The sequence below is a fragment of the Ictidomys tridecemlineatus genome, chromosome 6 (assembly GCF_052094955.1).
Source record: "Ictidomys tridecemlineatus isolate mIctTri1 chromosome 6, mIctTri1.hap1, whole genome shotgun sequence".
Taxonomy (NCBI): domain Eukaryota; kingdom Metazoa; phylum Chordata; class Mammalia; order Rodentia; family Sciuridae; genus Ictidomys; species Ictidomys tridecemlineatus.
In genome coordinates, this window is record NC_135482.1 from 169,958,063 (window position 1) to 169,980,801 (window position 22,739).

Consider the following 22,739-nt stretch of genomic DNA (forward strand, 5'->3'; position numbering starts at 1 on the left):
TATTTTCATAAAATAAAGCACAAGAGACTTTCTATGCCTCATTTTACTATTCAAATCAACTTTAATTGTAGAAAGCATTAAATACAGGTAAGAAGAAGAAAAAGATCTTTATAATCCTACCACCCAGAAACAGACACACAAAACTGTGTTCTTTCAGACTTCTTTTCTATATTGTTTTATTTTTTGATTTAATAGACATTTTATACAAACCAGTCTGAAATCTTACATCCTTACCTCCCAAACATAATTTATTACAATGAGTATAACCTCATATCACCATTTTAAAGGCCACGTACATCCCATTGTGTGAATGTACCATTGTTTACTTAGCGAATTTCCATTGGCTGTATTTCCAACTTTGTAGTCATCTAAACAAAAATATTGTGCATAATTGCCTGATTTCTTAATATTATGTACATTAAATTTAAACCATATTGTCCCTTGTTTTATCAACAAAAAGCCCTTGAGCTCTTAGTTTTAAGGTGATTGTGTTTTTACTTTTATTTTAGGTATATGAGCACCAAGATGGCAGCAAATCCCTGAAGCTGGGTGACTTTGGATTGGCCACCATTGTAGATGGCCCCCTATACACAGTCTGTGGCACCCCAACATATGTGGCTCCTGAAATAATTGCAGAGACTGGGTAAATGCTTCTTCTGTGTTTTAGTTCTATGCTTACAAAAGAACTGGGCTACCTTGATGATAAGAAACATAGTACTACTCTGGCCCATCCAGACAGAATCAGCCCTCAGGTTTGTTTTTTTTTTTTTTTTTAACTTTTATAGTAGGAGCTATTTTCTATGCTTTCCCAATCAAGTTACCAATTACTGCAATCTTGTTTAAAGCTACCATTTGGGCTTTGTTAAAGGTAGAATGGAAGTTATTAACCCCAGAGTAAAAAATGTTCAGACTAACAGAGAAAGGTACAGTGATGGTAATTAACTTGCTTTTGGAGGAAAAAAGACACTGTTGTGTGGTGATTACACTCTCCTGTGGTTATTTCTCTCAGCCACCTTTATACATTTCTGGTCCTGTTTTGGTCCTTTTGGAAATCCATTGATTTCCTGTGGAGTAAACACCCTTAGGCATCAGAGGACCATTGAGAATTTGCTGGTTTCTTTATACAGAATCAGGGGAATGAAAATCTCTACACTAAAATGGGGAAAGAAAGTGAAATAACTTATTACTATTAAGAACCTAATACATGCCAGCCCTTAAACTCATTTACTTAATTCTTGTTCTTCTGGTGAATAGTAAGAACTATTCCCATTTTGCACAGAGATCCACTGAGACTCATCTCTGAGGGCTTAAGTGTCCTGTAAGCTCATGACCTCTTAGAGACTAAGTCAGTATTTGAACTCAGGTTAGCCTGAAAGAAAAGCTTTTTCAGCTAAGAACCCATTTCTTACCAACAGCCATAGTCAGAGCCATGAGGTGCTGAAGTTGATCTGAAATTGGGAGGGACAGCCCCATTTTCTTTCATTAGCAATTTCAGTCCACACTTGGGAATCCAGGTAGTGTCATCCACTGTGACCACTTGAAGATGATTTTTCTACTTGTACCATAGAATCAGTGGGCAGAAAGACAAAAAAGGTGAGAAGGAAACCCCAATAGGGAAACTCCTAGGATGAGATATGAGAGAATGGGGACTTCTTTTATTTGTCAGAGTTGAGTGATTTTGGAAGCCACATCTGTACCTTACCTGACCTCCCTCAGAAAGGCTGCCACTGACATAGCTACATCTGCTACTGGAACATATTCTGACAGTCTGCTGGGAGGGTTGAGGAGTTGTGGGAAGAGAATTTGGTTGGGCCCTGAAGACCTTGAAGACAGTCCATTTCTGTTACTAATGGTGCTATCTTGAGCAACAGGTTCACCCTCTGAACCTGCTTTATCTTCTATAAAATAGGTAATATTTGTCCTATCTAACCCACAAAGTCATTGGGAAAACTAAATAGGATAATATATGTTAGCTCTTCATAAGCTGGAGAATGTTCTTCAAATAATTATGATTACTAAAATTAGAGAGTTAGGTCCATTTCTATCTCAAAATTGGTATGATTATAATAAACCTTTTTGCTGACACCATTCACTTATTGATATTTGGATATGAGCCTACGAGGCACGCATTGCTCTGATTTTTAAAAAATATTTATTTTTTAGTTATAGTTACATCGATGCCTTTATTTTATTTATTTGTTTTTATGTGGTGCTGAGGATCGAACCCAGGGCCTCGCATGTGCTAGGCGATCGCTCTACCACTGAGCCACCCCAGCCCCTCATTTTTATTCATATGCCTTAGATAGTCTTTTTGATTTTTTTATACTTACTTCCTTGAACTCTGTTTAGCTGGTGGGCTTTGGTTTACTGTTTGTCATCGGGTTTTTTATTTTGTTCAGTCTCCTTTATGGTGTGGAATAGAAGAGTCATCTATTTAAGCATGCCCCATAATTTGTCCTGGCCTGACTTTGCTAACTCTAACATCACTTATTTTTCCAGATATGGCCTCAAGGTGGACATCTGGGCAGCTGGTGTAATCACTTACATCCTGCTGTGTGGTTTCCCTCCATTTCGTGGGTATGGGCAGCAATTTTTATTCAGCACCAACAGAGTATTTCTCTATTCTCTGAATGATCCATTTGCCTTTCTTGAACAAAGGGGCCTGAAGCAGGAAAAGAACATAATAACTTCACTTGAAATGCCTGTTGTTTTTTCCATATTGTGCATGCTAATTTATATACCTTCCATAAATCTTCCTCATATAATTTAAAAACTCATTCTTTTTTAATTTACCCAAACAGTTGCATATTGACGTTTTCGATTGCTTTAAGAACACACATTTTACACATTTATGGGGAAAGGAAGGGCTCAGTGCATAAAAAAATGATGAAACATGCCCTGAGTTGACCTTTTAGTGCTATTTTCTCCTTGTTGTTGTTCATCTAAACAGAAGTGGTGATGACCAGGAGGTGCTTTTTGATCAGATCTTGATGGGGCAAGTGGACTTTCCTTCTCCGTACTGGGATAATGTTTCTGATTCTGCAAAGGTAGGTTGCCAGTGCCTGCCTCTTCCTTACAGCCTAGAGAAATTATTGATTCCAAATCATTGTGCACAAAGAGACTAATGATATCATAAATGTGATTTGTATACCTTTTAGTTGTAATTACTCGGTTTTCTAAGATTTCACAGACATCCAACCATCAGTTCTTGGCCATCCTAACAAGCACTTACCAAGTGACTCTACTTTGTTGTCACTCCAGTGACATTGTGAAAACCTCTTTCTGTGCTCCCTTCTCACCAGACTTGAGCCCAGCTCATATTTCTGCATGGCACATTGCTACACCCTTCTCAGGTCTTATCATCTCCTCAGTGAAGCCTTCCCAGACCACCCCACCTCCCATTGCAGCTCTTAAGCCTTACCTGGCTTGCCTGATCCTCCTTATCTGCTTTATTTTTCTCTATAAAATGTAAACTCTTATGTCCACCTGGTATACCATGTAACCACCTATCTTACCTACATAGGTAAATAGACATATATAGATGGGAGGATATGTTCTATTCATGTCGTTTATTTCCACACTCTCCCTAATACGATGCAAATTCTGTGAAGGCAAGGATTTTTATCCATTTTATTCATTGTAGTATCATCAGTGCCTAAATCATAACTGGTACCTAATTAGTGATCAATATGTATTCAACAAATTAATAATGTATGGGTAAGTGAATCAAGCAATTAACCAATCAAAGGGAAGAAAGCTCATCCTCAACATAGGTTGAAATGATCAACAAAGAATTTATGGAGAAGCTATGTTTGTTTAGAGGCAGGGAATCCAACATATGATGTTTATCCCACTGAACTAATAGTGGTGATGGTTGCACAATAATGGGAATATACTGAGTGCCACTGAAATGTTCACTCAAAAGTGGATGAACGCTAAATTTTATGTATGTTTTAACACACTTTTAAAATAATACAGATCAGCATCTAAAAGACTATGAAATTCTTACATTGGCATATTAGTAGACTTTGGAAAGGAAGCAAAACCTTGTAATTGATCTCTTTTAAATTTGTGTAGATTAAATATCCCTAATTTGAAAATCCAAAATGCTTCAAAATCTGAACTTTTTGAGCACCAACATGTTCTCCTAAGTGGAAAATTCCACACCTGACCTCCTATGATGGATTGCAGTCATAACATAGGTGCACTAAAGGTATTGTGTAAAATTATCTTGAAGCTATATATATGTATAAGGTGCATATGAAACAATGAATTTTGTATTTAAATTTGGGTTTCATTCCCAAAATATCTCTTTATGTAATGCAAATATTCTAAAATTAAATTAAAAAGAAAACAATTTTAAATCTGAAGCATTCTAGTCCCAAGATTTTTGAATAAGGGATACTCAACCTGTATCATGTTACAAGCATTGACTTACATTTTTGAAAATTTGATGTTGAAAATAATCATCTTTTGGTTGTTCAATGGGTTTGACTTTCCTTTTGCTATATCCTGAGTGTAAGTACAAATTAAAACTGAATCCCTTAGATCTAACCCCTTTGCATAGGAAATGATGCATATTGGGCACAAGTCTCTCATTTGCTTCAACTGTCCAAGAATCCACCTCTGGAATTAGGGAAATGTAGGGAAATAAGAGAAATGTCAGAAGAAAGGCCAGAGGTAAAAGGAACTAGGGTGGTGTTGGGGTAGGGTTGGAGCACTGTCACCTGTAAGCAGGTTTTTCAGGAATCTGCCCAACTCTTAATGCTCTAACTCTATACCTGCGAGCTTACAGTTACTGATAATTGGGACCGTCTCCTTTATCCCCACAGCACCTGGCAGAGAGCACTACGCACAGTCACAGCTTTAAAAAGTCTTGATCCAAGCTAGAAAGTGAATGGAAAGCTTGGTAGAAAGCTAAGGTAGATTCCACATCAATGGAAATCAGTCATTCCCATTCCATGTGGTACTAAGAGCCGGTGTACATAAGAAACCAGATAATGCCTATCTAACCATTTTTTTATGTGGAACTTCTAAAAGTGGACAGATGTTTGACAAATTGACCAGACAGAGCTGTGCCATCCTGGTCCAAATCACTTTGAGCTCATAGGGAAGGTCCAAATCACTTTGAGCTCATAGGAAAATTTCATTTCAGAATCTTCAAGCCACTTACCTTTTAATAGTTCCACTTTCTTTGCATTTATAAGTCTGGAAATTTTTGAAGCAACTTTAACACATTTCCTTAGAATCATTTGGCTACTAAAGGATAATTCTCTTGGGCTAGGGATGTAACTCAGTGGTAGAGCACATGTTTAATGTACATGAGCCCCTGGGTACAGTCCGTAGCACCAACCCCCTAAAAGTTCTTTCTATTTTATCAACTAGCTATTGGAATTTCTACATCTTTTTTCATTCCTTTCTTTCTTTTTTTTATCATCTTTTTTTTATTGGTTGTTCACAACATTACAAAGCTCTTGACATATCATATTTCATACATTAGATTGAAGTGGGTTATGAACTCCCAATTTTACCCCAAATGCAGATTGCAGAATCACGTCGGTTACACATCCACAATTTTACATAATGCCCAATTAGTAATTGTTGTATTCTGCTACCTTTCCTATCCCCTACTATCCCCCTCCCTTCCCCTCCCATCTTCTCTCTCTACCCCATCTACTGTAATTCATTACTCTCCTTGTTTATTTTCCCATTCCCCTCACAACCTCTTATATGTAATTTTGTATAGCAATGAATTTTATAGTATAGTAATTTTGTATAGGGAAATTGCATGGAAATGAAGGGAGACCCTCATTTCTTTCTTTCAACCCTAAATACCCTGTCTGAAGATTAGGTAAAATCCATTTTTTTCCTTTCATCTGTCAAAGTGAAAATTTAGTGTTTTTAAAACGTGACTTTATAAAAAGTTTAATTAAGAAATCTAGTTTTTAATTGTAAGATCATAGTCAAAGAAAGGACTACTGATGCTTTAACATGAATAATGCTTTTTTTCTATTAAAAATATTTTTATGAAATTTATTTAAATATTAACTTATTTTCATTTTTAATCAATTGCAAGCTATATATTTGTAATTCCAAAAGTTGATCTTTCCTTTAACTTTTGAAGATGTTATTCAGGTAGTTGCAGGTAAGTTGAGTTGATATAATTAAGATTGAGGGCTTTTACAAATGCTTTTCCAAAAGGAAGAGAAAGCCCACATTTGCAAACATCCAGCTTTTCACCTTCAAAGTCAAATAAATGGAGTCTAACGTTTCCCTTCACAGGAGCTCATTACCATGATGCTGTTGGTCAATGTGGATCAGCGATTTTCGGCTGTGCAGGTCCTTGAGCATCCCTGGGTTAATGTAAGTGACTTACTCCCCTCCCTCTATGCATACCTAGCCTTCCTTTGAAAAACTGCTTGCAGATTTCCTAAGGATATTGCCTCCTGTAGTGCTTGGGTTTGTTTCTTCCCCTAAATGAGCCAGACCACTTACATCCTACATTCATTCCCTGAGGGTATCTGATGTGTCCATTTCATTTGATTCCAATAGGACGCCTTTTAACTGGAGAGGGACAGGTGATCCACATCCCCTACCCCACAACCTGCTTTCTATGGTCCAGATTGCAGCTGAATAATCATCAATAAGACAAAGCAGGTTTTCTGAATCAGTCCTACTACTGTGTCCTTCCTTCCAACGTACAAATGACTCCAGGGGGTTTATACACGTACCCAGGAGCACTCCAGGCAGTATTTCTTAAACTTGAGTGTGCTCACAAACCCCATGAGAGATCCTAAAATACAATTACTAGTGCAGCAGTTTGAAGCTCTGCATTTCTCAGAGCTCCAACCTGCTGCTTCTATGTCTGTCCTTTGAGTACAAGAGTTTATAGTGACATTTCTTTAGCTAGTAAAGAATTTTCCAGAACAGAGTCATTCTTTTTTTTTTTCTTTTTTTGACCTTGTATCTCTCTACAACTGATAGATACGATTTGTTTGGACAAATAATAATAGTAGTTTACACAGACTGCTCAACTTCAGGAGTCTGTCAGTCCTGTTTTATGCACCTCATATACATTAACTGTGTTCTTCCCCACAACTTTATAATTTACTAATCTAGCTGCTGTTGTAATCCCTATTAACAGATGGGGACACTCCCTAACTGTCTGCAGATTAGGTAAAATCCATTTTTCCTTTCATTTGTCAAAGTGAAAATTTAGTGTTTTTAAAATGTGACTTTATAAAACGTTTAATTAAGAAATCTGTCTTTAAATTGTAAGATCATAGTCAAAGAAAGGACTACTGATGCTTTAACATGAATAATGCTTTTTTTCTATTAAAACTATTTTTAAGAAATTTATTTAAATATTAACTTATTTTCCTTTTTATCAATTGCAAGCTATATATTGTAATTCCAAAAGTTGATCTTTCCTTTAACTTTTGAAGATGTTATTCCCATTGAAACTGACTGGTTCTTCCTACCAGAAGAGAAGACAGATGACAGATTTGGTTATAGATATGTATATAGACCAAAAGAAATGGGCATTCATAAAATTGTTAGCTCTTTGATATCAATGTTGCCAGGCTACTGCATGAATGATCTGGCAACATAATGTTCTCTTCCTCTGAATTGTCATCTTGGCAGGCAGTCAAGTGGTTTTTTTTTCCAAAGTAACTAATTATGGAGGACAAGCCATGATTGCAAGCACAGTCAAAAGGTGAGGTACCAACATGTGAGGTATCAGGAGCTTGGAATCGTATTCAAGTTCTCCGACTTGGTGGCCCTGGATCTAGGTTTTATGTGTGCATGTGATTCTTCACAATCTGCTGCAAGGTTATATTTATATGACAGGAGAATATAAATGAATATGAATGCATCGAGATTTGCAGCTGAGGCTTACTTTAAGTCTTTTCATAGAGCAGAAAGTTCTAATTGGTGTAAAGATGTACAAAAATATTAATCCCCTCAGTATCTGGGATAGTGGGCTATCACATCCAATAGTACTCACTTGGAGCCTCAGCAAACTTTGCATTATCTTTTCCTGTGAAATGAGAAGGATGCAGTTATTTGAGTATAGCAAAAAGCCAAGGAGATAGGCAGAGCCAATATTGTTGTCCCCATTTTACAGATAAGGACATTGACATTGTGGGAGTGATTTTCTCCAACCATCCAAGCTTGCAATAGAGCCAGAATTTGTTGTCAGGTATTCTCACTGTCCTACCTCTCTCCTCCTTTTGTTAAACATGAAGCACTGGGAATTTTGAATAAGGGCACATTGTGGACATCAGCAATATTGTGGTCATTGTGAATACAAGTTAGCAACCTTTCCATACTAACTTACTCTGTCATGGTGTCTTTCCCTTAGGTGTTCAGGTAAGAAATGCCACAAACTAGCTCCAGGCTCTCTTGAGGACAGCAGTTGATTCTGACAGTCAACATGGACTAATGAAATGCCAAGGTCCACAACTTGTCCAATTGCATATTAGGCCTAGAAAGACTGAGACAGATGACCACAAAAAAATAAACTGGAAAACCTGAACATGAAATGTGGCTTTCAAAAACTCATTATGAGGGCTGGGGTTGTGGTAGAGTGATTGCCCAGCATGTGTGAGGCACTGGGTTTGATCCTCAGCAACCCATACTTCAAAAAAATAAATAAATAAACAAATAAAGTTATAAAAGAAAAAAGGTCAGGTCTTAAAAAAAAATCATCATGAGCCACAGAAGGAAGAGATTAATGGGTGACAAAGAGCCATTTTAGATTCCTAAATACATTTTATTTTTACTGCCTGCCAGACCCGCTCTCAGGAGCAATGTCTGATGCAGCCACAGTTAAGGGCAGTGAGCAGGGCTGGCCTATCCAGCCTCTGTGGGGAGGTTGCCATGGAAGTTTCCTGGAACAATGCCAAAGCTCAGTCCTGCAGGAGGCTGGAAAGGAGATGTCCAGTAGGGTCAGCTCCAGCCAACATGGACATTGGCTGAAAGGTGACTTTGTGAATGTGAGCAAATCTATACATGAGGGGTCTAGAATTCAATTAGAAACAAGAGAAAATGCTTACCTTGACTTCAGGACAAATAGTGCTCTATCAATATTATCCCAACCCAACTAGGGTAGAAAAAGAAGATTAAGAAGACTTCTGGCTCTTACCTTTGAAAACCTAGGTGCTCATTTTCTTAGCATTAACTTTCTGCCTCCTCTACCTGCATTGCACACATGGTCCCATCTTGCTGGCAGTTATCTTCAGTGGCTCCCTCTGGAACTTGGATTTCTGCTATTTTTTTTTTCAAATTTTCCTTACAGATTCCCTAAAAGCACTTTCTAAAATCAAGAGTAATGTTTGAGTAATAATCAGCATGTGACAATAGGTAACAGAGTTGCTGCCCTGCTCAGACTCAAATTCTTCATGCATTCACTAAGTATCTATGTTGGTGCTGGGGCTTCAGAATGTTCTCTCTGGCCCTTTAATAATAAGTAAAGATCCTGTTTGAATGCCACAAGGAGATTAAAAAAAAAAAGATAACCCTTTACATAATTCAACCAGACTACATTCTAAGGGAGAAAAAATATCTGTATTGATTTTAGTAAAACCTTTTGAATGCCTCGTGTAGAAACTGCTTCTTTGCCTTTGGAAAGAAGGCAGTTTCTATGTATACTTTTACATAGCAACTAAATAGAAAACTGCTTATTTTCTTTGTCTCAAAACAATATGCAAGCTTTCACAGACAGCATTTAGCATTTGTTGAGGTCTCTGAGTGCAACACAGGAATGACCAGGCCATCAAAATAAATAAATTAGGGATTTAAAAGGATATCCATTTAACGAGACGTTTTGCATTTGGCAATCAAATTATATCTGATCACCACAAAGTATACTCCCTAAGGGGGAGGGAGGTAATAATAATTATGTGAACCCTAAGGAGGTCGGCAGAGAGCTCTTCCTGCGCTCTCATTAGTTCTAATTTTCTCTATTGCTTATACGATGACCTTTCCACCTGGAACACTTGGAATTGAAAAGGCAGTTCTCTTATGAAACAGAAAATAGAGCATAAGGGAAATAGAACTTTAAAAATTAAGTCAGCAAAAGTCACTTGTTTTAGCCTCATTCCAGGAGCTTCCTCTGAGCTCGCATTTATTTTTAACACACTCTGGGTGCAAACCCCACCCTGCTTCTTGGTATCCTTGGCCTCAAAGGGTCATGAGCATGGCCTCTCGGTGGATGGTTCTGGTGAGCCCACTGAATGAATGATATCACCAACATGCAGCCAAGTGCATAGGAAAGGGATGGAGACTTCCAGAAGGAGCTTGAATACCTGTGTGACCTGGGGCAAGTTGTTTCTTTCCTTCAAACCTGTTTTCCTGCCTGTGGAATGGGGAAAATAGGATCAACTTCTCTGCTTCTAAAGAGGATAGAAAGAGGATCATATACTTAAAGGGCCAGAGAGGACATTCTGAAGCCCCAGCACCAACATAGATACTTAGTTGAATGCATGAAGAATTTGAGTCTGAGCAGGGCAGCAACTCTGTTACCTATTGTCACATGTGAAGAAATGCAAATTGTCATCAGTATTGGCCTAAGAGTAGCTTGATTAAGGAGGAGAGCCCCTCACTCAAAAAAAAATTATCCTCTGCTTGAACGCCATAAGCTCCATGTAGGTTATATGGACATTATCAGCTTTTCTTTCTCCTGACAACTTATCTAATATAGTTATGATATCCCAACAGGCATTGTCCCAGCTGAGTTTACTAACCTTATTACACATCTAGTGGAGAACCATAGGATTTAGGCACATATAAGAGTGAAATAGGCAATGATATATCTAGATCATTCCATGAATTAGGGTGAAGGTTGAGTCACTTGCCCCTGATGAAGCTTTTTTGGAAAGAAAATGTAGGTTGGGCTGGGCACAGTGGTGCACACCTGTAATCCCAGTGGCTCGGGAGGCTGAGGCAGTAGGATCTCAAGTTCAAAGCCAGCCTTAGCAAAAGCGAGGCAATAAGCAATTCAGTGAGACCCTGTCTCTAAATTAAATACAAAATAGGACTGGGGATATGGCTCAGTGGTTGAGTGTCCCTAAGTTCAATCTCCAGTACCAAGAAAGAAAAAAATGTAGGTTGGTGATAAATCTACAAACCGAATAGACATTGCCAAAACAAAATTTCTTCTTTGTAATAAGGATCAAATTATCATTGTTATCATATTTCAGATGTTTTGCTTTGGTTGCATTTTTGTTTTCAGAATACTAACTTGCCTTTGCCTGTTTTATTCTCCTAATCCTCTGGGTTGCTATAATTCTAGGAGTCTCTTTAACCTCAAATTATTTTCCTTATCTTGCCAATGAGAAAACTGAGGCACAAAGGAGTTTAGCATAAAGCTCAGTGGAGTCTCTAGCACAAAGTCTGATGGCTGGGTTTTGCCTCCAGGGATTCGGATTTGATTTTCCTGTACTGGCATCTGGGCATCAGCAATTTCAAAGCTTGGAAGGTGATTATAATGTGAGAGTAAGTTTGAGAAACTGTTCTAATGTGAAGGACTGGTTAGAATATATCAAGTCAAGTCGTGCAGCCATTTCAAGACTTCCTATCACCTCCTAGTCTTTACATTTTATTTTAGCTCCTTTATCCTACCTACCTGCTCTTTTGAAAAGATACTGCTAGGCCAAGATATTCCAAAAGGAAAAAGACAAAGGAAAAAAAAAAGGAGCCTGGATAATCTCCTAGGATATTTCATGCTGACTAATAAAAATCAGCCCTACCCACATAAAAATTTGAATGCATTGATCTTTTTGTGCTGGTAGAATTTGTTAGGAATTAAGTTAAGCCCAATGACATTGTAATAATGCATCAAACTTCTTACTTGGGCATCTTACCCTGTCCCTGCTCTAAGGTAGATCTTAATTACTTTGCATTTTCTCCCCAAGTGCAGTGTGAACTGAAGGAGTGCACAGGTTCATGCTGTAGAGGGCCAAGGTGCTGTGGTTCTGTGCAGCTGGGGATGGTTAACAAGAACCAAGAGGCAGCACAATCTGGGTGAAATAGAACTGCCCTTGAAGAGCACTTTAATGAATTTGGAATTGTTTTCAACTGAATCAGAATATTCTGGTAGTAAAATACTCCAGACTGACATGCTTCCCATAAATCTACAGATATTATTAATAATAGAGTCTGGCAATGAATACACTGGAAACCAGATCCATGATTCAAAACCCAAATCCACAAGGGGAGGAAGATTTTCTAATGCATGACCCCTGGGATGGTTTCCCCAAGGAAAAAGGGAAATTCACTCTACCGAGTGACCTCACATCCACCACCCTCCCCCGAGCCCTTCCCCAGCCAGCCCTAGAGAATGGAGACCTGGAGGTTGGGTCTCCTGCAGACAGCTGTGAGAGTTCATTTTCCATTTTGCAAACTAATTTTGTTCTTGTCAGTTGCAATGCTCTGCCAAGTAGTAGATGGGAATTTCTAAATCAAAAACCACTAACCTCAAACCACAACCAGCCCGTGTCAAACTTCAGAAACTACTCCCAAACCAGAACGTATGGTAATAATACTCTAACTATTTGTAAAATATTGCCAGGTTTGTCACGTTTAGAAAATTCATAGCACGTTTTTGGCACATAATCTCTTCTAAATAATGGCGATAAAGATGTATATATAAAAATGTATGTTTTTAATGGCCCTATTTATTTTATGGATGCAAGACAGTAAGTTAGCTAAATCTCTGCCATCAATCCATATGGCTCAGGTACAGATTAGATCCTTGCAAAGCCAGTTGTTTATGTCTCTTAATCCAATTAGGCTGAAAACCTTTGAAATTTATTGAGAAATGGTGCAGACTTTTGAGTTGCCAGGGTATGCGTGTGCACATGTGCGAGTTTTACCTCCTTTAGATGAGATGCCTTATTTCATTGGGGGGAAAAAAAACACTGAAATGTTTTCAGATTTATGAAGTCAGAAGCATCTCTGACAACTTGTGAGAGTTGTTTCGTTACTTTTGTTGCTTCAACATAAACTAACAACCCCAGGGAAGCGCGAACCTTCACTAGAATTTAAAACTGGAAGCCTGAACCTCCAGGCCCCAGCATCTAAAAGAGTTGCTATAAACCTTGACAGGAGATTAGGACCAAGACAGGGCTGGGGAATGATAACCAAGTCCATTGTGAGGCAATAGGAAAGCCAACTCTGAGCTCAACAACTGACGGGGGAACCAGGGGTGGGGGTAGAACAGGGTAAAAGCAAATTTCTGGGAAAGATACCAATGGTCAGGAAGCGAGACAGGCGTGGAATTTTTCAACAAGAGATGAATCTCCCTCAGAAAGGGCAAATAGAGGCTGCTCCTATGGAAACCCAGATGCTTTTCTCCTTATTTGCACCCAGGTTGTTAAACAGTCTCCACTAATCACAGGTCCACTCTGTTGACAAAGTGCAACCTCATTCCATCCAGGACTGCCTGATGCACACAGGATCCTAGAGCCAACCTATTAGGTCACATTGCCACACCCAGTCTTCAGGTGACCTAGAAGTTTCTAACTACATGCCACAAGAAACCTCCCCTGGCATGCTCAGCAGCCCTTTTACTGATCTTCAGATGCTTCCCAGGCTCCATTAAATTCAATACAAATATTCTCTGGTTTTTTTTTTTTTTTTTAGTCCCTAATTCAGTTTTCATTCCCTCTCACCATTGTGTGATTTTCATCATGGAAAAGATGATTCATTGAGTATTTTCACTTAATACTTAGGGGGCTCTTTTGGACACTAAGCTAGTGAATACAAAGTGGTATGGGGTAGTGAACATTTTCAGATTTGATTGATACCTGACTCAAGCACTTTGTATCTGTATGACCTTGTGCAAATGATTTCACCTTTCTGAGCCTCAGTTTACTCATCTTCAAAATGGGACTAAGAACACACATAGTAGATGCTAGATGAAGGATGAAGGAGATCGTACATGTACAATCCTTAGCTCAGGGCCACTAACATTTAACCTTTGCATCACCTTTCTCTGCCTGCTTCCTGATCATGATTTTCAAAATAATTGCAAGTTCACATAAATTAATTTTCTCAAGGTAGCTTGGAACTCTATTAACAAATGGTTAAAAGTACATGTACCATGTTGGCTGTGAGACCCATGAGGTACCACTGTAGGAGGGTGGCCCCTTTAAACATATGTTCCTGTTTCTGTTCCCTCCCCAAATATCATCCGACCATAACTGGTCTTCACTTTATTTCTAACTCTTTACACAACACAGAATTCTTTAAAATTCTCTCTACATTGTTGGAAACCTTATTCCTCCAGATTTGATTTCAGATGCATCCTAATAAGTACATTATTACTTCTCTTAGTCATTAATCAATAAGTCCAAGAATATCATAAATTGAATGCCCACTGTGTGAAGGACACTGAACCCCAAACATGCCAGAGTCATGATGCTAATATTTTTAAGACTTCCAGCATTTTTTCATGCCTTGTCAAATGTTCAAATATCCCCCAAATTCAATTCTAAGAGGATTGTCTGACTTAAATTCTTGAGACCTGATTTTCCATCCACTATTTTTTTTAATATACACCATTGAATTTGTCCTTATATATAAAACTCCAGATCACATAATTCTTTGTGATTATCATCCAACATCTCTTTTATTTGTAGAGTCAGCAACTGGATGGTGTAGCATAAAACATACTCTACACTGACATTCCTTTTATTAAAAAGCATCACCTTTTTCCTAATTGAGATCACTACTTCAATCTCTAGGGGGTTTTTTTGTACTTACTTATGTCCAACCTTTTCCGATTCTTTTAGCTTTCTCTGCCACTATTCTTCCCCATAAACTCTTACCTAGAGATAAACTGGTTGACTTACTGCTTGGCAAGCAATAAGTGGCTTCTACTTGTACCCACTGTGTACCAAAATATCCCCTTCCCTCCTCTCTCCCTGTCAGCCTTCTCCCCTTTATTAAGGACCAGGTCAAATCCCATATCTCTCATGAAATCTGTTCTGAGTGTTCACATTGGGAAATGTGTCCTCTCTCCTCTGAATTCCTTTGGGGTTTCTAGCTGAGCCATGAGGTGAAGCTGCCTTATGACAGATCTTTTTTTTTTTTTTAATCTTGATCTGTTTTATTACTTGACATGGTGTGTGCATACTTTCTCTCCTAGTTAGCCTGAAGGGTTCTAGTGGGCAGAGATCATTTCTTCCTCCCACATCCTGCCATTCCTAACATAGCTCTTTACGTACAAGGTGCTACATATGTCCCTGTTTCTGTTCCCTCCTCAAATATCATCCCACCATAATTGGTCTTCACTTTATTTCTAACTCTTTACACAACACGGAATTCTTTAAAATTCTCTCAGCATTGCTGGAAAACCTTCTTCCTCCAGATTTGATTTCAGATGCATCCTAAAAAACATGCTGTTACTTCTCTTAGTCATTAATCAGTAAGTCCAGGAATATCATAAACTGAATGCCCACTGTGTGCAGGACACTGAACCAAGTGCTTCTAAGATAAAAAAAAATTAGAAGAAATGGCACAAAAGGGAAAGAATGATAGATGATTGATAGATAGATAGATAGATAGATAGATAGATAGATAGATAGATATCACTTAGCACCAAAAAATATAAATAGGGTAAATTGATATAATGATAAAGCATTAAGGGCTTACAGAAGAGCCATTAGAATATATTATACTTAATTGGAGAAAACTTCATTCAGACCCAAGTTTTCAAGGAAAAAGAGGGCACAGGGGACCCAAGAAAGTAGGACCCATAATTCTCTTTGCTCACCAGCAGTTTCCCACCACCTATCACAATGCCTAGTCCACTATAAACTTGCAGTCAGTGTCCCTTGAATAAGTGAATGCCCAATTACTGAAAGAAGGAGTAAACCCCATCTGAAGAGACCAGTTCATGCAAAAAGAGCAAGCGTGTCTTGCTTGCAGAACATCAGATGTATTTTCCTGGGTAGAGCCAAGAAATGAAGTGCAAAATAATGGAGAGGAAAGAGAGAAGAAAAATGAGGAAGTCTTGCCAAGATTTTGGTTTCAACAGATAATAATAAACACTATTATCCATTCATTCATTTGCTCCATAATTATTTATTAAGCATCTACTCTAAGCCACAGCTCTAGGATAAGACCTGGGGATTCCATAGTCTCTGCCTTCAGGGATCATGCAGCCTTTTCATCATGAACTAGTAAGTGGTGGTGTACACTTGACCCTTGCTATTGTTATTCTAACAGTATTTAGTGCAGGAGAGCAATTTGTCCAGCCTCAGTCATATATGGCTCCAGCAGAAAGCAGAAGCCTTAGTTGAAATGAGCTCTGATATGGAATATGTCATAATAACAGATGATCTGAAGGCAGCAAGAAGGATTTAAAACTTAAAGAACAATTTTTAGCTTGGAAGACTGTCCGGAATTTTTAGAATGGATATTGAGTAGCTGTGGAACAAGACTAAGTTTATTTACAGTCATACAAAATTCCAGGTCTGCCAGTTCCCTTGGTTTGGGGTCTAAATGATGGGTTAGGAGAGAGGAAAAACAGATAGGCAGATGATTATGATTTTTTAATGGATTAACATTTTCTTTAACATAGTTCCTTGAGCCAAGGTTGAAAGTCGATTTTTCAAATTTAGAACAGAAGATTCAGATTAAATTTAGATGTTTTTCTAAGTTTAGAAACACACCTCTGAGGATCAGATGACACAGAGAAAATTAATTGTAGGGCAGATATAGAAATGAATGAGACCTCAGAGCAGTACTTCCAACAAGGTTTCATGGGAAGACCTTGGTTGTTTTGTTTCTGACACCAGAAATCTAAGATCACAGCCTGGTACTAGAAGACTTCGGCCGCGTTTCCCCATGTATCTTTTTTTTTTTTTTCCCCTTTCTTTACTTTTTTTTCTTATTTCTTTTTTTTCCCTCCAGGATGATGGCCTCCCAGAAAATGAACATCAGCTGTCAGTAGCTGGAAAGATAAAGAAGCATTTCAACACAGGCCCCAAGCCGAACAGCACAGCAGCCGGAGTTTCTGTCATAGCAGTAAGCATCTGAAATATCCACCTCTAACTTTTTAAAAGCAACCTGCCTAAGAGACAGGCATTACTCAGGAGATTCCACCCAGAAACAGCAGAACAGGTCATTTCTTTAGACAGCTCTACCCACTTAATGCACACGAGGAGGTATGGGGTTTATATATGTGTGTGTGTGTGCAAATCATTTCCCTGGGCATCTCATCATTATCCAGCACCTCCAGGGTATCTTGCAGTATATATTAATTTCACAATTTATTTTTTAAAGCAAAAATTCTCCCCCACACTGGACTCTGTGCCAATGCAAACTTTTTGGCTCTCAAAAAAGAGAGTTCACTGAGTCCTTTCTCCAGGACCTAGAAGAGAGGGGAAGCTGAGAGAGACAACATAGCCAGCAGAGATTGGGACACCACAGATCTTTATACTAAAGAAAAATACATCAGAAGTTTGCACCATAAGACTGAATTGTTGTGAATACCCAATGAAGCCATGATGTCTTACTCCTTGGAAATTTCTGTTCTTAAAATTTGAAGTCTTTTACCATTTACCATTTTATTGATGCTGCTGCATATGGCCTCCCCCACCCCCATTTTTCTTTCTGTTCTATACATGCAGATATAGACTACATGCAATTTGATAGCTGCTCTAGGCAAAGATTAAATTGGGCCAAGAAATAATGAAACCTCATACTTCCTGGTGTCATATTCTAAAGTAAATATATTCAAGTCCCAGATTGCTTGAGTTAATAATTTCCTTTTTTCCAGAGTATGTAAATTTTAATAGCATATTCAATGTGGAAATCACTTGAGCTTTTTTGCTTTTCTGAACAAAGAACTTAAGACACGATGTCAGATTTTTAGAAATTATTTATGCTTTTCAACATTCCTCACGCTCATGAGCAATACCGAATGTTTAACTCCTTCTAAGGGTGTTTCTATTTTCTTTCTTTCTTCTTTTTTTTTTTTCTTTTCCTTTCTGGTTTTGCTAAAGCTCTAAATAAAGCGAAAGATAAATAAGGAACCTATATGCTACAATCAATCCCAGATCTGGGTTACTAAATGTTTCATATGGGCTTCCAGAATTTGCAAATGGTACAAATGCACGCACACTCGCTGTGGTACAGTGTGCATTCCATGTTTCTCAGCTGAACCTTTTCAATAGTGAGTTACATGTGTGTGGGTAACTGGCACATGAGCAAACAGATGGTGCTAAATAGAATCCACACTCTTTCAGATGCTCCTCAGTGCTGCTGAGGTTTTAAAATTTCAAGGGGTTCTTCTTGCCCTCTCTTTAGTTCTTTCTAAGAAAACTCAAATTGTCCTCCACTGTCTTCCATTTATGGTCAGCGTTCTTTGTTACCAGCCAATGCTCAAGTCACTTTTGGCCAGTGACAGTCTCACGATGATGCTCAACTAAATCGAACCACCTCAGCTCTGTTTTCATTGTTCATTCAAGATATGAGTCCATTCCAAAGTGTTTGATTCCAGTTGTCCACGATTTTCTTTTGGAATGGGCTGCCAGCACGCTTGTCCATGAAAAGGGACTGCTCCTCTGCTCCTGCTCAGAGCTTACCACTGCTAGAAAGAGTGCCTCCGCCACCTCTGTCATTTTGTTTTTGTTCTCTTTTTTCCTGGTCTTTTATTTCAATTAGTCTTCGGTTGAGTTTGCCTTGGTTGCTTGATAATGGTTTGTTCGCAGTGTTCTGGGAGTCCTACAACGACTAGGGGCAGAAGCTTCAGGGCAGTTTTTCAATTGACAGAGGACAAATACTTGAGGGGAAAATCTTATTTTAATCAAACCTGAATAAATTCTGAAACTTAATATCTATAATTTTATTAAAACTTCATCTAAATGTCTCTCAAAACATCCCAGTTAGTATTTGAAAATCAAAAGTCCACTGATTTTTTTTGTTTCCTAAATATGATAGCATCACTTTTGAATGCAGTGTTGAATGTAAATTTCTCAGTTTGTCACTAACATGTTTTCCATAGAAACTGCACACATCGGTAATATATTTATAAACCTCGAGGTAGCCTGTGTAATGCTGAGTTACACATTTGTCTCATGCTTATTTCATGTTCAGCACCTACCAACTTTTTAAAAGACAATTATCAACTTGACTCAGATTCAAATTAATTGGCTTTTTTTTTTTGGAGAAATATATCTTAGAAAGGGCCTTTGTCAGCTCTTTGACACGATTCACATGTTAACTGCTATTATTAATATTTCAAGAGAATATCAATGTAAATTTCAGAGGCTGTTTCCCGAGAAGCTGATCTCCGTGTTATGTGAATTTATGCACCTTCTCCAAGGTGCTTTTCTCTCATAAACATCCCTGCCCTCCACAAAGACCCCAGGGAGGTCATGAGTCCCAGGGTGGGGCTGGGAAATAGAAACCCAGCCAGCCGGGCTGCCTTTGTTATTAACTTTCAGAATGATGTTGGATAAGCCCATAAAAATGTTTCCATTCTTAAATGGCAAAGACCAAATGTTATGGGTCTGTCACAAGAAAAAGGAACCCTGGCATTAAATAATATTTCATTTCAAACTTAAGTATGGCTGCTGAACAACAATATTCTGTTGTGAGGCAGAATATAAGTGGAAGGTAGAAGAAATATGCTTTATAATTGGTATATCCTAGGAAACCCATTTGACAGCTTAATAATTCAATACAGTTATTGGTTTTGTCCACATCATAAGAAGCTCGATAATTAATATAACACAGTCGTGACTTCTATCTGATAGAAAAAGCTGATTTCAATGTAAATTTCATTCAGACAGAATTTTTTCCCTAGCATATATGATCTCCCTGAAGACTATAAAATTATGTATTTTATTTTAGATTGCCTCTATCATGGTACCAACATTTTGGAAATAATGTACACCCTTGGAAAAAAATTCAAACTATTTAGATTATAGTGTCAGTTTGTTTTTGTTTTTGTTTTTGGCAAATCAACAATTAAAATAGTCTTTATGAAGATCTATTTCTTGATCCTTGGTTAGAAACCTCACTACCTACTTATAAGGAAATTCATGACACTTTTTCTCTCTTAAAGTAAAAAAAGAAAAAAATTCATGACAGACTCGATTCACGGATGTAATTTATGACAAGAGCATAGTTAAACATGTGCTTATGGTTCTGAACTGTAGTGTTTTTGTTCCTGTTGTCATTTTTATTTTCCTTCCCTGCTTCCCACCCACGACATTATTAAGACCAAAGAAAGCACAAATGATAACTTTATATGAAGCTCGAATGAGGGCTTCAAGTTGGCTCGGGGAGTAATTACCAGCTGAAGGTTCCCAGGGATCACAGGTTCCTTCCAAAAGACGAAAGGTGTTCTGACATCGGGTCAAGCAATGTGATTAGGTGGAGACCCGTGGCTGTCCTTAGAATTGCAGCATTTTGCCTCTTAGAAAGACTCCATTGTCCCTTTGCTACCTTTCCCAGTAGTTGGGAGATTTAAACACACACACACACACACACACACACACACCAGAGAAAGGGAAACAAAAGGTTATTAAAATGCAATTTATAGACATAAAGTGGAATTAGAGATGACATTTTAACGGTGGACTTTTGAGAGCTGAGGGAGGAGAGGGAGGCATTATTAGATTTGCTCAGCTTGATGAAGAACCGATGACTAAGATGTCAGTTCCAATTTATTTTTCTCCATTTAATGCTGTTTATTATTTTAACCGATAATTTTCCTAATGCTTTAAAGTTCTTATTTTGCATTTTGCTCATGCAAATAGAGCATTTCAGTCTAATTGAACAAATCCATTCTAATCAGCATGCATATGATTGTGATACTGAAAAAAGCTTAGTTTTGAAAAGACCTTGTTCCATGTTATATGGCATTTTGCCTGTAGATGGCAATGGAGAACCAGTTACTCTGTAGCCATCTTTGTGGCCTAAAACAGATGCATACACCATCTTCCTAAAAACAAGTGTCCTTCGATTTTTGGTTGTTTTGTTTTTGTTTTCCCAGAAGAAAAAGAGGTATGCATTTTGAAAAAAAAGATGAAAAACCTCACGATGCTTTCCATGAACAGTAGGATCACCCAGTGTCTAATCAGAGCAGTGAGTCCTCTGTGCAGTTTTTAGTTCAAATGCCTCGTGCACTGGCATGGTTTGCAAATGCCTTTGTGAATTTAGAAGTAGAAACTGTCATGAGCATCACACCAGTGCAGCACTTGAAAGAATTCATGGGCCTCTCCCTAAAGAAATGTGTGCATCCTATCATGGACAAAATGGGAAAGTGGGCGTACAGCATGATTATTGTTCTCCAGGTTTCGAGATTAAACCTTTTATTCCCAGGTAGTCAAAGGCTAACATCTTATTCCAGGTGAACAATTTTGAGAACTTACCCTGTTCTTCTAATTATTGTACCTTTTGTTAATCATAAGCACTTAACTGTACATATGCCTTTTTAATATACAGTGAAAATTATTTTTCATTTTATTTTATTTGCCTTATTTTCATAGAGAAAATTTACTGACTGTTTTATACTATATCTCTTTAGATCAGAAATGTAATTAGAATTCACCTTTAAGAGTAACTCTGCTTTTGAAGACCAACTCTTAAAGAAATCCAAATTGCTGCGATTTGTGGGGTTTTCAAACCTGATTCTTTCCCTCTTTAATTTCATAGATATGAAGCCCTCAAATTTAAACCTAATGGGGTTTTACTGTTGGGGGGGCAGGATGAAGTTCCACACTGCTTTCTCTTAGGCGGCTAAAGCTGATTTCAGTACTTTACTTAATTATAAAGTCTTTTCTATTATATGGCAATATGAAAAAGTGTTTAAAACTTTTGAAATCGAGAAGCCAATTAAATGTACATTCGGAAACTTGTTTGACAAACTAGATCTATTCTAACAAAATGGCCTCCAAGATATTCATGAGGGATTAGTGTCTTTTCTTGCCTTTTTGTTTTCAATGTGCAGATTTAAGATATTAGCTAGTTATCCTGCAGAAGAGACATCGTCACTTTATATACTTATGTAGTTAATGAAGAACAGCTTGGTCTGGAGTCTTAATTCTTTAGCACAATGTTGATCCACTGAGTTGCCCCATTTCTCTCTGCTCAGCTGGACCACGGGTTTACCATCAAGAGATCAGGGTCTTTGGACTACTACCAACAACCAGGAATGTATTGGATAAGGTATGAGATGGTGCAGCTCAACAGTCAGTGTTTCCATGGCAACGTGCTGGCAGTCTCCATTAACCAGTTCCTTCAGTGGATAAACATGCTTTTGATTTGTTATCCAGTCCATATGCTGCTTTATCAGTTTCATTTTAATCTTGATTGAGATGCCACACCCCCTCATTCCTTTTTTTCACCCATTATTCACACTGACATTTGCCAGCTTTCTTTCCATTGCACATGCTCAGTATCAATTTCCCTTATGGCTAAAAGGACAGTATATTTAGTGCTGATGCCAAAGCATTTGCCTGATGTTGTTAATTGAAACAATGATTTTTCAGTGCTATTCTGTCCCTTTACAAATGGAAGAAAAACAGCACATTAGTGTATGTTCTATAGAAGTATACTGTCATTTTAAAGTCATCAAGCCCAACCTTGACCTTCTTAGATGGATGAAACAATGCATTTCCACGTTAGTAGTAGAAGCGCCTCCAAGTACAGTGGGCTATAGAATGCATTGTGTGTGTTGGTAAGCTTGTGTTTTCCAATTCTCCACCTTTTTGTTT

The 22,739-nt window shown here is 38.0% G+C and overlaps 1 protein-coding gene across 4 annotated transcripts in view; it reads left to right on the forward strand.

Moving 5' to 3' along the window:
- Positions 1–22,739, forward strand: part of Dclk1 (doublecortin like kinase 1) — a 328,262-nt gene that overhangs the window by 287,962 nt on the left and 17,561 nt on the right. For 3 of the 4 annotated variants that reach the window (XM_040281607.2, XM_021730401.3, XM_021730404.3), the window contains 5 exons: positions 510–643; positions 2,500–2,577; positions 2,951–3,047; positions 6,283–6,363; positions 16,924–17,037. In XM_040281607.2, coding sequence (XP_040137541.1) covers positions 510–643; positions 2,500–2,577; positions 2,951–3,047; positions 6,283–6,363; positions 16,924–17,037 — 504 coding nt within the window. Of the gene's footprint in view, positions 1–509; positions 644–2,499; positions 2,578–2,950; positions 3,048–6,282; positions 6,364–16,923; positions 17,038–22,117; positions 22,192–22,739 lie in introns of all 4 variants that reach the window. The other variant, XM_021730402.3, reaches the window with a different exon arrangement.